The 17,639-nt window shown below is 30.8% G+C and overlaps 1 protein-coding gene across 2 annotated transcripts in view; it reads right to left on the bottom strand.

The window, feature by feature from the left end:
• The window catches only part of LOC108569273 (sestrin homolog), a 22,934-nt gene extending 12,249 nt beyond the window's left edge, over positions 1–10,685 (bottom strand). Inside the window, exons 1-2 of one of the 2 annotated variants that reach the window (XM_017930770.1) lie at positions 10,177–10,685; positions 4,339–4,380 (exon numbers count right to left, since the gene is read on the bottom strand). In XM_017930770.1, the coding sequence (XP_017786259.1) occupies positions 4,339–4,380; positions 10,177–10,197 (63 nt within the window). In that variant the 5' untranslated portion in view covers positions 10,198–10,685. The remainder of the gene's footprint in view (positions 1–4,338; positions 4,381–10,176) is intronic. The other variant, XM_017930771.1, reaches the window with a different exon arrangement.
• Positions 10,686–17,639: the final 6,954 nt, after the last annotated feature.

The raw sequence follows: 17,639 nt of genomic DNA, 5'->3' as shown, positions 1-17,639 counted from the left end.
CTGTTTTTTGTGCTTGATTCAATCATCTGATGACGAAGAAAGTGTTGAGTAGTTTCATTGATCTTTTGCAGTTTGTTACGAAATTGAAGATGATTAATCTTTGGGCTTGATTCAAGCATCTTATGATGAAAAAACTGTTGAATAGTTTCATTGATCTTGTGCAGATTGTTACCATTTGATGATGATTTAATAATAGCTGTTTTTTTGTACTTTATTCAATCATCTTAAGATGAAGAAAGTGTTGAGTAGTTTCATTGATCTTTTGTAGAATGATACCAATTGATGATGATTTAATAATTGCTGCTTTTTGTACTTAATTCAATCATCTGATGATGAAGAAAGTGTTGAGTAGTTTCATTAATCTTTTGCAGTTTGTTACGAAATTGAAGATGATTAATTTTTGTGCTTGGTTCAAGTATCTTAAGATGAAGAAAGTGTTGAGTAGTTTAATTGATCTTATGTAGAATGATACCATTTGATGATGATTTAATAATTGCTGTTTTTTGTACTTTATTCAATCATCTTAAGATGAAGAAAGTGTTGAGTAGTTTCATTGATCTTTTGCAGTTTGTTACGAAATTAAAAATGATTAATCTTTGGGCTTGATTCAATTATTTTAAGATGAAAAAACTGTTGAATAGTTTCATTGTTCTTGTGCAGATTGTTACCATTTGATGATGATTTAATAATTTTTTTTTTTGTACTTTATTCAATCATCTAAAGATGAAGAAAGTGTTGAGTAATTTCATTGATCTTTTGTAGAATGATACCAATTGATGATGATTTAATAATTGCTGTTTTTTGTGCTTGATTCAATCATCTGATGATGAAGAAAGTGTTGAGTAGTTTCATTGATCTTTTGCAGTTTGTTACGAAATTGTAGATGATTAATCTTTGGGTTTGATTCAATTATCTTAAGATGAAGAAAGTGTTGAGTTGTTTAATTGATCTTTTGCAGATTGTTACCAATTGATGATGATTTAATAATTGCTGTTTTGACTCAATCATCTGGGCTCAGATGATGAAACTGTTGAGGAGTTTCGTTGATCTTTTGCAACAGTCAAGAAGACTATCTCTCACGCTGTAGCAGATTGTATGTGTATATATATAAATAAATGGCGTCCGGGCATTTGGGAGAGTTGCAACACGGAATAAACATTCACAAACAAACACGGGATAATAAATTTTAGCCACTCGTAAAAAGAAAAACCCGCGGTGGAAGAGATAAATAAATACGCGAGAGGATGGAAGAATCTCATTGGAAAATTACCAACAGCTCCGAAACGATCGGAAGAAGTTGAGAGCGCGAAATCTCCTCATCCACCTCCATCCAACTCCACCTTCGTGTCTAGGTCAAAGCGAAGAACTGGTTTTCTTCTTCGCCTCTTGTCGATGTTCTTAATGTTGTTGCGAGGCAGAAGGAACGGAAGTCCAACCCCGAAAGAAAAAAAAACGCAATTAAAGTTTGCGGTAAACACAATAATTTGATGTGTTAACTGCTGCAGCTTTTGCTGTTTACTTCGACTCCTTCGCTCGTTACGCATGTCGTAATTTATTTTGCGAATCAATTAAGAGAAAACTAATTTTCCGAGTGCGGCGGCGCCGGCCTCGCTTATTGGAAATCTTTTTTTTTTGTTTTGTTTTTCGCTCCTAGCAACAACACAAACGCCTGCTTAATTAGAAATGCGATATAGATAACAGACGCAGATAGAAACGCTCTCTCCTCCAACCGCAACATCCACATTCGCACACACATTATTTGAGAAGAGACCACGTGGACAAACACAATATAATAACATGGCACATCGTATAAAAATTGAAACAGAAATATCGCACTATTATTATTAATAATAAATACAGTTTTTCTTTTCTTCTCTCTCACTCACTTTTTCCCATATATATATTCAACACTTGGTTGCTGGGCGAGGAAACAATTTTTTGTTATTCATAATAATGATGCGATAATCCTTTATCAGTGGAAAAATTCGAGAACAGAGAACGGCTTTTTTTTTATTTAGTTATCGCAAATCCGAATGAATCAAAGCCCTCCGGATCCGAACTTTTTCCTCATCTTTGACTTATGAAAAGTACGCAAAGTGATTATGTAAAATTTGGATCCAATCAATCACCTTACATGTTTCTTTTAACAGCAGTCATCTTTATTTGTTCCTGAAAAATTATCAATTAAAACTTCATCAGATTTCGATACTAATCTCGATTGCCGTATTTCCATATCAAACTTGAAAAATAAACAAATAAAGCTTGTTTAAAAAATTAATTAATTAAAACTTTATAAGATTTCGATTAAAACTTAAACAAAATAAATAAATATGATAAATGTGTTTGTTTCTAAAAATTTATCAAATAAATAAAATTTCAATACTAATCTCGATTGGCGTATTTCCATATCAAACTTGACGATGATTGCATTATTATAAGGACAATAAGTCAATTATTTCTTAATTTCAATCATCGTTAGTTGTTTTAAACAAAAAATAATCAACTAAATCATCATCAGATTTCGATCGTAATCTTACTTACGAGTATTTCCATATCAAACTTTAAAACAAACAACAAAACAAAAATGATTGCATTAAGAACAATGTCTACTTATATAACGCAATAAAAGAGACCATGACGAATATATACGGCATAACCACTTAAGGAGTTAACATAAGTTTTTAAATATACAAGTACATAAGTTTATATTAATCATAATTTATGAACTAAACACAAAGCAAAGTTTTAATATTTCTTATCTCAATCAATGATTTCATTTACAAATCATTGATTTCTATCAATTTCGTTTATTTTTTCAAGTGCAATTCATAAAAAAAAAATATTACATTATATTCTATTGCATCAGCACTAATCGATTGAAATTATTGTGCTTTTTTTTTGTTGTTGTTGGTCGAATGCAAGGAGAAACTTTGGCCGTGAGGAATATGAATTTTTATCTAAAGTTAAAAATAGATTTTGTTTTAAACGAAAATTATAATAAGATTTTGTCTCGCAACAAACAAGAAATATTCATATTAGTTTTTTTTTTAAATATATAATTTAATTTTTTTGCATGTTTTCGCCAAATTTGTGTTTTCACTTTGTGTTACTTAAGAATATTCAAATTTAAGTTTCAAATCAAAACAAGCTCGTCTTTTTTATTTATTTATTTATTAGTACTAATTACTAATTTGTAGCTGAGTATAAGATTGTATTTGCAGCAAGAGAAATCAAGTCGGAAAACGTGTTTAATGCGAGAAGAAAATGTGTGTTACATCGGTTTTCTCCACTAGAAAACACGCGTGTTGTTATCTAAGTTTTTTTTTCCTAGCCCACTGCAGTCTCATTAACTCTTACATAATAACGCGTTTAATTGAAGGAAAAAATCTACAGAAACGACTTTTATGAGCTTGAATATGGATGATGGTTGGGGAAAACGCTCGGAATTTAGAAAATCTGTCTGGATCGGTACGGTTTTTGGCTCAAGAACAAACCAAAAAAATAAAATAAATAAAATTTCTCCTCGCCGGAACGATCCCTTACCGGGAATGTAGTAACAATTAGAAACACGTCTTCGTCCGATTCTCTCGAAATAAGCCATAACCAGCGACACTCCATTAACTCGATCACAAAAAGAAGGAAAGAAAAAAAATAGTCTTCTAATTAGTTTCCGACCGCTGCGGTTAGGAATCTCCGCCTTAAATGGTTCATCGAGAAATCACTTCGCATTTTCACTGGATTCTCGTCACTGTAGCTTTTACTTGAGCAAAAAGCAATTTTTTATATTTGTTATTTTATAATACGAAGAAATTAGTACGACTTTTGAAATGAAATGGAAGGAAAAGTTGAGATGGAAATTGTAAAATTGTATTTAATCAAACCTAATTGAAGGCGACTTAAATGGTCGTTGTATAAAATGGGCCAATTAAGCCTCGACAATGAGCAAAAAACGATGCGCACCACGAGAAGAGTTAATTAATTTATTGTGATGATGATGATGATCATCATCTCGTTGCCGTCTCATCAAGTCCCCAGAGATTATTATTATTAATAACAATATACTTTATTCGTTTCGAATGTAGCGCGAACGTAGAACGCGCACGTCCTTATGTAACGTGGTTTTAATAGTAAAATTGGCTTGTTGTTCATCCATCAAGTCGACTGCGGCCGAAGCGGGAGAGACGATAAGTGCGACCATTTTCGAGTGCATTTCATATGACCCAATTCGTCGGCCACCAAACAAAATTGATACTGTTATCAATCAGAGCTCACTACTTTCGAAAATCATCATAGAAATAACAAATACAAACAAACAAAAAAAAAACTAATAAAACTTACGGATTGGCATGGACAGATCTCCAATGGACAGTTGATGCTTACCTAAAACAAACAAAAAAAAAGGATTAGCTTTGTTGTTGCTTCTCTTGGATGCATCCGCAAACGCGAAACCGGTTGAAAACACGAGATGAAATGAGGAGACGTGGAAGAGGAGGACAGCAGCTTTGCAGCTGCATCCGAGTCTTAAATTTAGAGATATAAAACTTTCTTTAATTGCTCCAATAATAACACAGAACTACCGTGCTGACCCACAAAGGCCGTATAAATCACTTTCAACGCGTAACTGAATCGCCAATCAAGTAAAACAAAATAATGAAACATTGAAGAATTAAACTTCAATCAACGCAATTTGTATTTTATTGTGCAGTGAAAAAAGTACTTTTTATCGTGTTAATGAAAAGGGGAGCAAATATTGTTATCTACAAGGTAATTAGTGTATGACAAAAGAAAGGTTTAGAATGCAATTAGTAACGTCTTTTAACTAATTCCTCGTTATCGAGTATATGAACAAAAGACGTTGGTTAATGAGCTTGTTTTTATTGTTCTGGAGGATCACCCAACAAGATTACATAAGGTTTTTGAGTTGACACGATAAATGTTGTTTTTGTTGTTGTTGTGTAGAAGTGGAAAAACGAAAGAGAAGGTCGTCTACCTGGAGAGACCACGGATTTCAAGTTAAGACCAGACGGGTCTCTCCCATAAACCTCTAGACGTCCCACGCGACCGGCGCCCAGCTAGACCCACTTTACACCAATGGATTACCTAACCCGAACTTTTTTACTACTTCACTATCAACAAATACTACACTCCTTCCCAATACTCAAAAGAGCAGAGACGAAACCAGATAGACGTAGGAAAAGCAATTAATTAAGAAATAGAAAGTTTTTCGTTTTGTATTTATTTATTCGGCAAAAATTGCCGAAGAGAAACGACGACCATCCACTACGAATTCCTAATTTATCAATAACACATTTTTTTTATGTGTCTGTTTGTCTGGTGTACCGTTCGATTCCCAAGAAAGACGTTACCATAATCGTTTCCGGCAACAATTGTAATTAATTAGAATTTCGTCTAGTCATCGCAACATTGCCTAACTTGAGTAACATAATAATAAAAACAAACAACTTTTCGAGTGAATCAAGGAAATTATATTAATTTGTTCCATTCAAAACAACATTTCCAACTAGATTAAATCATAATCTTTTTAAAACATTCCACATAATTACATAGGTTTAATCGATATTATCGAAAAAATTGTAATATTATTACTGAATGAACTCAGAATCTTACGTTGTAAACAAATAATAATACGAAAAAAAAATGTAAGTAAAGTCTCATGATTTATAAATTAAACATTGAATGACGCAGTAAGGCACATTTCATACTTGTTTTTTTTATCTATACGAAATTATGTAATTTTATACTCAAATGTAAGTAAAATAATGATTTTTATGATTTTATTGTCAAAAAACGCAATAAATTCTAAGTTTTTGAACAAAATAATTTTATACTAAATTAATTAACAATCTTACACTGTATAATGGTAATAATAGTAAAAATTTAATGTTTTTTTTTTCAAGAAATAAGGAAATATTATTTTTATATTAGAAATTTTGCAATAATATTTCAAGCCTGTTTGTATTAGATTAAAACATAATCTTGCATTTCAAAATATTAAACAAATAACATAATTTCTTTTATAGCATTAAGGAAACGTTCAAAGGTAAATAAATCAAAGTAGTCTACAAAAATAAACAATTATTAGATTATCAACTCAATTTTGTTTTGAGAATCTTCGATTTATCAAAGGTTGTGCGAATTATAATCAAGTTGTTGCCGGAAACAATTGAAATATTTTGTTTTTGAAAAAATAAACAATAATTGGATTGGTTATAAAAAATTCCAACATTAATTGATAACTAAAGCTAATGAGTCAAAATTTGTATGATTTATGAAATTATAGCAATTAATCTATAAAAGTCAATCATCAAGTGTATTATTGTTAATTGTTTTGGTATAATGAAAATGATGGATTTTCAAGATTTTATATATAATTTAAAGGTTGTTTATAAAATAAATAATAGCTTTTAAACATTCGAAATAAACAAAGTAATTTAGTATAAATTGCCAGTAAATATATAGTACTAAAAGCTTCAATTCAATCGAACGAAAAACAAATCTATAATATTTCATCAAGTCTGAAAACGAGACGAAAATAGCAAAACTGAAACAACAACAATGAACAATCAATGAAAGTCGATGAACAAAAATATTTATATAGAGAGATGATAACGCAATTTCTCGTTTTTGCTCCAAATAAAAATCAGTCTTCTAATTATGTTCGAATTGTCACAAAGCAATTAAATGTAGAATTATGCAGAAAATGTTGACGTTCTTAATCTAAATGGGAGCAAGGTGAAAGAAAAGGTGTTCTCACGCACACCGGAAATACGCATTTCCAGTCATTCATCAATAAAAAAATATCCCTTTCTCAAACGCGTCGAGTTTTTATGAAATCATTCATTAAAAGAGTCTTTTAATAGGGGGAAAACGGTCACAAAGCACTCCATGATTATAATGAAAATGTAAAAACAAAGAATGGAACAAAAGATTTGGAATTTTTTTTAAATCTATAACCAACTAAATTATTTGTGGATGTTACGAATAAATATAGATTAACTATAATAACCTTCAACTTGAAATCGTCTCAACTTAAAGCACTAGAGAAGCTATTAAAAAAAAACCATTTTAAAACACATTTATCTCAGTAGGAAATTGTACATTCAATTACTCAAAGCCTTTTTTTGTTCTCGAGATATATGTTTATAGCGAAATCTATTTCAAAGTCATCATCTGAATTACAACAACAACAAAAGAAGCAATATACAAGAGAAACTCAATTATTATGAATCATCATTATAACCGCATTTGAACCAGAGTTGAAGAAAAAAATAAATAAATACAGATGAAGAAAAACGAATGATGACAATGGCTTTCACACGGGCGATACGTTCGGAAGAACAATATCACCATCAGAATTGCAATTTAATTACATAATCCGAAACAACAAACTCCACATTGTGCGAGAAATGCTGCACGAAAACAACAGTATAATAAAGAGAAAGAGTTAATACACGTTTTTACACGCGTCTCACTTTCATTTTCCGATTGCCTTGATCAATTTTTCAAATGGTCGCAAATGCACATATAACAAAAATCGTCGTACACAACGCCAACTTCCTACAATGTCGCGCGCAATGAGAGCGCTTATTTGCTCCGTTTTTTTTCTTTTTCGAGCGCTGATGTTTCACAAACAACTTGCTGCGATCATTTTCTGATATTAAGCAGAAAATTTTTAGTGAAAGTATCTATTTCATGATTTCCCTATAGACATTGAACAGAAAATAACTGGTTCTTCTATATATATATATATTCAATTAAACGTTGGACAAAAAAAATAAATATATACTTTTACTTTTGTGCAACTTATTTCACCTATTTCATGATTTCTAGTTCAATATATTAGTTAGAAATTAGTTTATTTCTTTTTTCTAATTTCAAAAATTTATTTATTAAATCAGAAAAATATCTTTACTTCTTCTATTCAAAAATAAACTAAATCTAATTAATAGTCAATAAATAGTAAAATTTTCAAATAGTTTTTACATGATTCCAATAGAGAAATCTTGATGTGAATTCATATTTTAATATAACAATTTCTACTTTTTCATGTAAAACTAATTGTTTTCTTTTGAAGCAAATGGAATGAAACTTGTTACGGTTATTGTGCATGCAATTTATATAAACAGTTTTCACCATTATCAGAAACACGGGCAACCGAATTCACCGCACTTTCGGACGATTATCGAAATCTGCGGCAATACGATAAGCACTCTCTGCGGTTAATTCACTAAAACGGATCGAAATTAAACTAAACCAATTAAGCCAATTCACTAATTATTTGATAGAGACACACACATACAATCCGCCGAGATAGATAAAATTTACGTTTATTTATAGATCTCCGTAATCTCAAATCGAAAAACTTTCCACGCACGAAAAAATTACCATTGTCGTACGTTATTTAAAAAATTACAGAAAAATTTGTTTATTGTTTGCCAGACGATCGTATCGCAATAGTCAGTGATTAACAAGTTTTATCGGTTCCAAAATTTCCGGATTTTAACTAGTATAGTGAAAAATGATGTAGAATTTTGCTCGTTAAGCGAGTTTCCACTATAAAGCAGAGTAATAATAAAATAATTAATGTAAATATAGTTAATATAGACATTAAAAATTAATTATTTTGTTATTGCGCTCACATTTAATTAGATGTTGACACCAGAGTGTAATTAATATTTAAAACGTTTTCAATCGTTAATAAATTACACTATTAATTTAAAGTGCACGCAAAAGAAAACTTTGTCTTCATAATAACACCTCAAACTAAGGTAAAAAGATACAAAAATAAATTAATTAATTGATATTATGAAAATTAACATATCTTTGTGACAAGTTTTTTTTTTATTAAATTCTGTTCACGTTCCGAGCAAATTGAACGCCTCTCTCCGTGTGTACTTAAACGTTATTAATTGCTTAATTACGACATGCAATTCAGTTAGATTCTCGTCAAGTTTCAAGACTTAAAATCTGTTAGTTATCCGATTATTGAGTAATTTTATGCCAAATTTATCTACATTTCAACAGTCGATTGATCTAATTAAAACAAACAGAAAATATGCGAATCGATTTGTAAAACAACAACGTTTTTGCGTCAGAGATTTTCTTCGCTGTTGCATCCGTAATTAAATCATCGTAAAAATTATTGTAGAAAGAGTGCAAACTTGAACGGTACGAGTGAATTTTACGAGTCATAAAGTCTAACCTAATTAAGTGAGAGTGAATACAAATTTATTTTAATGAAAATTTGTAAACTATTAATCTTTTTTGTAATTGAATTTTAATTAAATATAATTTAAAGTTTCAAAAATAGATTAATTAATTAAAATGTAATCAAGTGGCAAAATCAAATTTTGCGTTTGTTTCAAGCTTTTGTTGTCAAGAGAAAATTTAAATTGCAAAATGTTTCGAAACAATAAAACAAAATATTAATTAAAATGTATGTTATATATATTATTGAAACATGAAACGTTAACAATATCAAGTAATTTATTTAATGAACTGGTAACGAATGCAAAAATAATGAATATAGAGGAGATTCGATTTCGTTTTAATTAAAATAACATACACATTTTAGCCAATTAAAACGAGAAATGCAGCATAAAAATTTGCAAAAAGTATTGAAATAATGAATAAAAAAAAATGTAGTATTAATTAATGCTACACATGGTTATTATATTAATTAAGTTTGTATTTATGATATATATCAAAATATCGCGTAAATAATCAAGTAAACTGTGCTGTTATCGGTAAACATGTTAATTGATTACATAAAAGAAAACTATTATGTGTTATTTTCTTGTTTTGCTCGATTGAGTAAAGGCGTTTGCGAATAAAAGTTTTTCACCGAATGATTTATGGTTTGTTTTTTCTGAATTAATTGTTTCTGCGCGCATTCCATTAACATTATTATTATAGTATTATTGATTTGTAAACAAAATTCTTTGGGTATTCGTGATTAATTTCTGTTTCTTGTTTAACTTGTCTACATTATAAATGTGTAACGGTTCTAATTTTTGGTGAAAATTAAGAAGAGATTTTTAGCGTGAGTATAGAAATGGATTTTTTTTAATTTGCGCGTTTATTGAGATTGTAATTGAAATTATGTTTTTTTCTTAAGATATTATTAAATGGATGAGTAGTGATTGTGATAATTACATTTTGTGGTATCTGTCCCATTGTGGTGGCCTCGTGCAGAGTGCCGAGGCTTTGCCTTGCAACCGGAATTTTGCCGGCTTATTCACACAACACGCACTGGAGATATATAGTGATTTGTACCCAGAAATAGCTTCGGTGGTATTGGTATCCCACTTGGAGATCCTCTACTAGCAGTAGTCGGACGATGAAGAAGCTGAACACACTGGAGGATGATTGCACATTGACTCAAGAGAGTAAATTGTTTGACTGGTGTTGTTGCTGGTTTGTATAAGTGATATTGTTCAGAGGAGGCACTACTTCTTCCACATGCTAAGTCCTAAGTGAAGAGTCTATCGGGAAGATTGTGGTCGGATGCATGTAGTGCGCTCGGTGCGAAGCAATGGATGGAACTGAGAGTGGATCGAGTCTACGAGCTGGCTTCGAGGAGGAATCGCTGAGGCATGCTCACAGTCGTCGGTCCCCCGGCTGTTCGCTATAGCCGGCCGGTTAGTATATAGCAGTATAGCATAGCGGCATATAGCATAGTCACAGCAGGACGAGGCAGGAAGGATCGGCGGTGGCGGCGGTGTTGGGAGAGGTGGAACTGCCGCACAGCTGATTGGCCCAATGTGGACCACTGCACGTACAACATCAGCTGTTTGGAGTCGCTTAGTAACAACGGGAACGGCGCGAGTAGTCGAGGAGGAGGACGCGCGGCGTCGCGACGCTCGCGCTCTCCTCCCGTGTTATCGGAAAGCCGACTTTATCTGATGACAAATAAACGAAGCCTTCCCCAGACAGCTCGGCTCCACACATATACTACTTACTAATCGCATTATCATCGCGCATCAACCGGAGGTCGCATAAAACCTCTAATCCATCCCTTCATTACCAAAGCCTATCGCCATATTCCAAGCACCTAATCCACCTTTTCCATCCCAACATTATCTCTTATTTTTTTTTATTAATTACCCAATAAAAGCAACTCGCAACTGCAAAAATTAAACCAAAGATTTTTTATTATTCCTAATTCGATATGATCATTAACCTTTGGTCGTGTTCCCTATGCACCGAGAACATGAAAATACATAAAACACAATTGGTCTTAATTGTGAAACCCTCGGTGTGTAGACTCGATTGAAATGACCTTAAATCGTAATTTCAGCTCGTTCCAGAAAGAAGGTCACAATGCTCCTCTACACACACAGCCAAACACACATTCGTATACTTATAAATAGCAATAGATTTACAGCAGGTCCATTACCTACAGTAATATGCGCCAATTAAAACTAAATTAGTCTGAAATAAAAAGATCAAATATGATGATGATATGAGCACGTAACAAGTTTTAAAAGTTGCGATCATAAACGTGCAGCCAGCTGTTTGGTTGACCCACGCCTTTGTCCATTGTTTTTCTTATTCATTTTAGCATTTACTGTGCAATATAATACGATGTACGTTTTACCCAAAGTATTGCAATTTCTCTTGGAAACTAAGATAACTTCAACATTTATTGCAAGCAATATGCGTAAACTGAATTTCATGCATAAAACTGTTGATACTAAAATTGAGATTTACTCTATACAATTTTAGCTTTTAGTTTATTTGATCTTAACTATTTTATACATTTTCAAGAATGTTGCTAAACATTTTATTGATACTTGTAATATTTTGAAATTTAATTATAAGAAAAATCTTAGTTTTATATAATATTAATGTATGATGTATATTTAACATGAAGTAAAATAGAATTTGAAAATATTGCGTTTTTTCTGAATCAATTTATTATGTAGTTTTTTTCAGAAATTATGAAGATTTTATTTTTCAAAATTTGAAAGTAAAAATTTAAATGCATTTTCTATTTAATTGTGAATTTCATATAAAATGTAAGTTGTAAAAATAAAGTCTGAAAAATCCTGAAAATATTATTATTTTTAAATCAATTTATATGATATCAGCAATAAAGTCATTATAATGATGTATATTCTATATTATGGTCAGTTTTAGCTGTATTGTAAGTATCTACGGTAAAATGAAGTTTTTTTTAAGAAAATTTCAATTTTCTTAATACTCAAATTTAATAGTGAATTACTGAAAAAAAAACTGTAACACTTTAACAGCTAACAACTTGTAACAAAAATTCCTGAAAATGAGTAATAACTGCAAAATGAATGGTTTTTAACTTAAGTATGAGTGTTAACAGGTAAAAATATTTATTCTTCTCAAAATTTCATTGAGAATTACATAAATATTGTAACTGTTTACATTTAAAGTTGTAATCTTCTGAAAATTTGTGAAAATATTTATTTTAAATCAATTTATATGAAATCTGCAGTAACTGCACAAGGCAACCATATTGAAAATTTTAATTGAATTCAAAAAATTTAGTTGTTTTCCAACATTTTTTGCTTGTGGTTCAATAAAATACAATTTCAAATAACAAAAATACAGCGTTCTGAAAAGTTACAGTTCAATTGGGTCACCCTGTATAATATATTATATATATATAAAAAGTTTTAGTTATAATTATAAGCTATAATTGAAAGCAGTAAAAATTTTACTTAAAATTTAAGGAAAACTGAAATTTATCTAAATAATTAAGATACAAATTTAAAATATTATTACATCATAATATTGTATCACATGAATAACATTGATATGTGCACGAATTAATCAATATCTTGCAATAAAGCAAGATAATTACAATAACAAATACAAACATTACAACAACAAATGCACAAAAAGGCTATTGACCTATGCGCCTGAAATACACACACACACACACATATATATATCATTTTATTAAGCAATTCTGCATTCTTAATTAAAATGTTTACTTGTTTACCACGAGATTCGAGATACGCCTTGTTGCGTCCTCCTTCATCTCCTTATTATACTTCTCTTCGTCCAATCATTTCTCTCTTTTAGTTTCTTTTTTTATTTACATTTATTTTTCAGAAGAGAAAGAGTTCTCAGCAGCAGCAGCAGCAGATAAACATCTTTCAATTAAAAAAATAATAATAAATATATATATATATAAACGAAAGCATTGCTTGTTGTGAGAGGAGGCGGCGTGTGCATTGTTCGTTCGGATGGCAACAGGGACTTTTGTATTGCAATCAGTGATGTCCCCCTTGTCAATGAGACTCTCTCTACATGTTTATTGCACAATCAATTGTACAATTGCCTTTCCGGAAGTCATAAAGAATGCAATTCGAGTGCCGACGATGTTCATCATTACGGACGAGCCAAGCGAAGGGAACGCAATTTGTATAGAGAGGAGTCAAGGAATTGATTGACGTCCATCGTCGTCCCAGTAGGAGAGTCATCATTATCATCAACAACAACAACGAAATAGAAGTAGAAAATAGGAAATAAATAATTTGAAGAAGAAAATATGAATTGGAACAGGAAATGTGTATTCACAAGCTTTATCCAAATTAGGTTTCAAACGTAATCATCTTGACGTATTCATCAAGATGCTGCGATGCGCGTAAAAAAAAATATCATAAATCTTACTGTATAAAAGTTTTTTTTTTACCCCCACATCGAAATGTGATTAATCAAAATGCGCCGCAATAAGAAAAAATGACACACTCAAATCTTCTTGTTAAAAAAAAACAATAAATCTTACGCGTACAAAGTGAAAGATGAGAAGAACAAGCAGGTACGAAAAGAGAGAAGAATAATGTATATCAATTCCACGTTTCTTTCAAACAAAAATGTTTATGTTTCTTCTAAACTTTTCCGAATAGAAGACAGGTTGCCAAAAAATAAACCTTTAGATTAACATTAATTAGCTTTTTCCTAGTATTCCCAAAAAAACAATAACAACAACAACAACATATAAGAAAATTCAAGCTAGTCGTAGTTTGCCAACGATACTAGGGAAAACCTTCCACGTTCTGTTGATTCTTCCACGTAACAATAAACATCTGGTCATCGCGCGACCTCGAGAGAAGAAAAAAAAAAGCTTATGCACACATCTGATAACGGGTAAAGAAAATATGTACTCAAGTGCCGTTATTAATAAAGCAAACCCCAAAAACAAAGCCGAAGGGCAACTTTCCTTTTTTTTTTGTATTATCTTGAAATGTTGCCCAAAGAATGGAAATGGAAGATTCCTAATTTCGGATGAAAAACATTTAATTTTCCATTGTTTACGGCGAGTTAATCGCGACGGAGTGATAAAATGAAGACGGAACGTTTCCCAATGGAAAAAAAAATAATTCACACATAATATCGGGAGGAAGAGATTGGAAAAATAAACATGCATAAAAATTGGCGCGACTCCAGACGCGGATAGGAAAATAATCGGAAATTTCCAAACAGATTTTTATTTTTTTTTCTATAGGTTTATGTAACGGAAATAAGGAAATGTTAGAGAAGTTAAATATAGATTTGGTAAAATCGTGATGGAAAATAAAGTAATTGTCGCCAAGAATCGAATATTTTTACCAATAATTGTTGTTTTTACGAACGTAATATTATTATTTACAAAACCTTCTGTCTTTTGCTTTTCTCTGGGAAAATACAAATTTTGAAATTGATGAAATATTTGGGAAACATTTACAGAAATTAACAATGTAGTTATAAATAAAACAAAGAGTTTTAAGAACTTTTTGATAAATAATTTCCTTGGAAATGTCTTCTATTATTATAAAAGTAAATCAGTGTAAACACTTTAAGCGGGATTCCAAGAAAGAATTAGTGAGTTTCACTTCTGTATAATTTCTATTTTTTTGCATGTAGCTACGTGCTCAGAGACGTGTATACGGATGCTGGACGATATCGAAGGATGTGTAACGATTGCATCTCGTTGTTCGCGCGAAAACTCGTTAATAACGTTCGGGATTACTTTCCGATTGCATCCGGAATGCGCATCTCCTCGTAACTCGCCGATGGAAAACGTTGAACAACAACAAACAACAACGGGAATCGGGTGGAAATGATGCATTTCCATCTTTCCGGGGATTACGTTTCTTTCCTTAGAAAGATAGAGGAGATATTATTAAATCAAGGATTCTCTCTACCGGCAAAGATTACCATAAAAAATAATGCGTGCTTATTATCCTAATCGAAATGATTTAAAATCGCATTACGTATTTTTTTTTGTTCGTATCCGATTAAATCCGTTTTGCTTTGCTGCTGCTGCTGATTCAACACACAACAATGTATTCGTCTTAAATTAATAATTAAATTACTTCAAGATTCATAAGACATAACTCATTCAATTATTCAGTAAAAGCATTACAATCAATACCAATTTTAGAGAAAAACATAAATTATTAAATTACAAATTATAACTAAACTTTTTTTTTCAATTGAACATTTAAAGGGTGTCCCAAAATTAACGTAACATTTGAATCTGCCACTCTTCGTGCAGTAAAGTGTCAAATAGTTTTTTTCCATCACTTTACTGCACAAATGGCGGCAATTTCAAATACGTTACGTTAATTTTGGGACACCCTTTATAATCAATGTAAATTATTATGAAACTTTTTTAATTTTTTATTTGGTATTATTATTATTAATATTTCATCAAAAACCTAATGAAATTCCTGCTAGATTTGTAACATATAACTCATGAAATTACAATCTTTAGAATCAATATAAATTAGACTCTAAAAATTATACTAATTATATTTATTTTAATTTATGAAATGACTTAATAATAACATTTCTGCAAGATTTACAACATAAAACTGAATAATTTTTCTTCAGTTCAGTTCAATAACCAATTATAATATTAGTCTTATCTTAATTACACTTAATTTCGAAAAGTCGTTTGACTTCCGTGAATTTTCCAACAACAATTCGTGTCACAAATTGATTTTATATGCGTCGTAATTACTGCGTGATGGATTTCTAATACCCGGAAAGCCGTTGCAATTATTGTTTTCGTTTAGACCAGGTTACAATTAACGTGTTTGCGCTTACACAGACAAGTGTTTTTCCAAATATTAATTATCTTCGCATTGGACTTTAACTATTCAATAGGTTTTCCCAAAAGCAATATAAACAATATTAAATTAATGCAATCAAATGATTATAGTTTACAAAACTATATAAGATATTGATAGATTTTAAAGATATTTTTCCAAATTATTTTGGTTTTCTTCAACGCAACAAAAGTGCAATTTCAGGAAGTAATTTGTATCAGGTGTTGTTGTGTAATTAGACTGGTTCTTGATGTTCGTACGTTGTTGATGATGCTGAGATAATTGAGGATGGAAACAAAAGGGAATGGACCTTTCAATAGCAACTGGAATATATACATGAATGGCATCGAAAACGCAACAATAACGGCTTCATTATTGCATTCTCGACGCTCGTCGCATTGTTTCTAATAGCGAGTAATTCACATAATGAATACCCTCCTTCCTTCTCACCATCACAAATCTCGCAGTTTGGACGCAATCATTTATTAATTCCAATAGTCGAGTCGTGTGTCTGTCATATCCATTAATATTGTTATAATAATAATAATAGGAAACATTGTAACATCTTGGTAAAAGGCGAATTTTGGACTGCAACAATGCATCCAATTCAAAGGTGATTCATAGCAAATGGAATAAGAAAAAAACGAAGAATAAAATGCTGCCGCCAGGCGTTCCGATGCAAACATGAATCTGATAAATCCATAAATATCAATTTCGTGAGTATAATTAAATCCGGACGAAACGCATTAAACCGATTTAGATCGTATCGGGAATTAATCGATTCTTCTCCGATTTCCGAATGAAAATTGCGCGTAAAACTTATTTTGTGAATTACTCTTTCGGACAATTCCACCAAAAGTATTGCAATATTACATCTAAGCTGGAAACCATTAATCTTCTACGAAACGAAGGCTGAATCTGATGTATTGATGTCGTCGCATTGCGAAATTGAAATTCTTCGCGTTTTGAACTAAATGTTTTCTTTTACTCATAACTTTAATTGTAACATTAACATCAGTATAAGACAGATTTTTTCAAATATTTATATTCATTAATCCTAAACATATTTATTTCAACTTCAAACTAATTAACAGAAACGTTTTTTTATAGAGAATTAGTAAAAAATAATTATAAATAACAAAAATATGTAATTATCACACAGCACTCTTGAACTTTTTATTACATTTTCACAGCACACTTAAACTTTGATGTTTCCAATTTCGATATGTACGCTTATTATGCTACGAACTTATTTGGAAAATAATTGAATATATCAAATTCTTATTAGATTTCATTGAATTAGTTAAATCTTCAATTCCAATAAGAATCATTGCTACTTTTAGTTATACTTTGTGTTTATTATCATCAACGACCTTAAGAACATTTTGTTGGTTTCTTCCGTTTACAAAGTGATTCTTTGATCTAATTAAGATATTAATTAATATTCTATCAAAAGTTAAAAAACAACATAGATTTTATAAAAGTTTAATGCTTATTTGTATTTCTTCACATCTCCAAAAGAAATCACTTATTTCAATCATA

The sequence above is a fragment of the Nicrophorus vespilloides genome, unplaced genomic scaffold, assembly GCF_001412225.1.
Source record: "Nicrophorus vespilloides isolate i.1.1-1 unplaced genomic scaffold, Nicve_v1.0, whole genome shotgun sequence".
Lineage (NCBI taxonomy): Eukaryota > Metazoa > Arthropoda > Insecta > Coleoptera > Silphidae > Nicrophorus > Nicrophorus vespilloides.
This window is presented reverse-complemented; position numbering and strand designations above follow the sequence as displayed.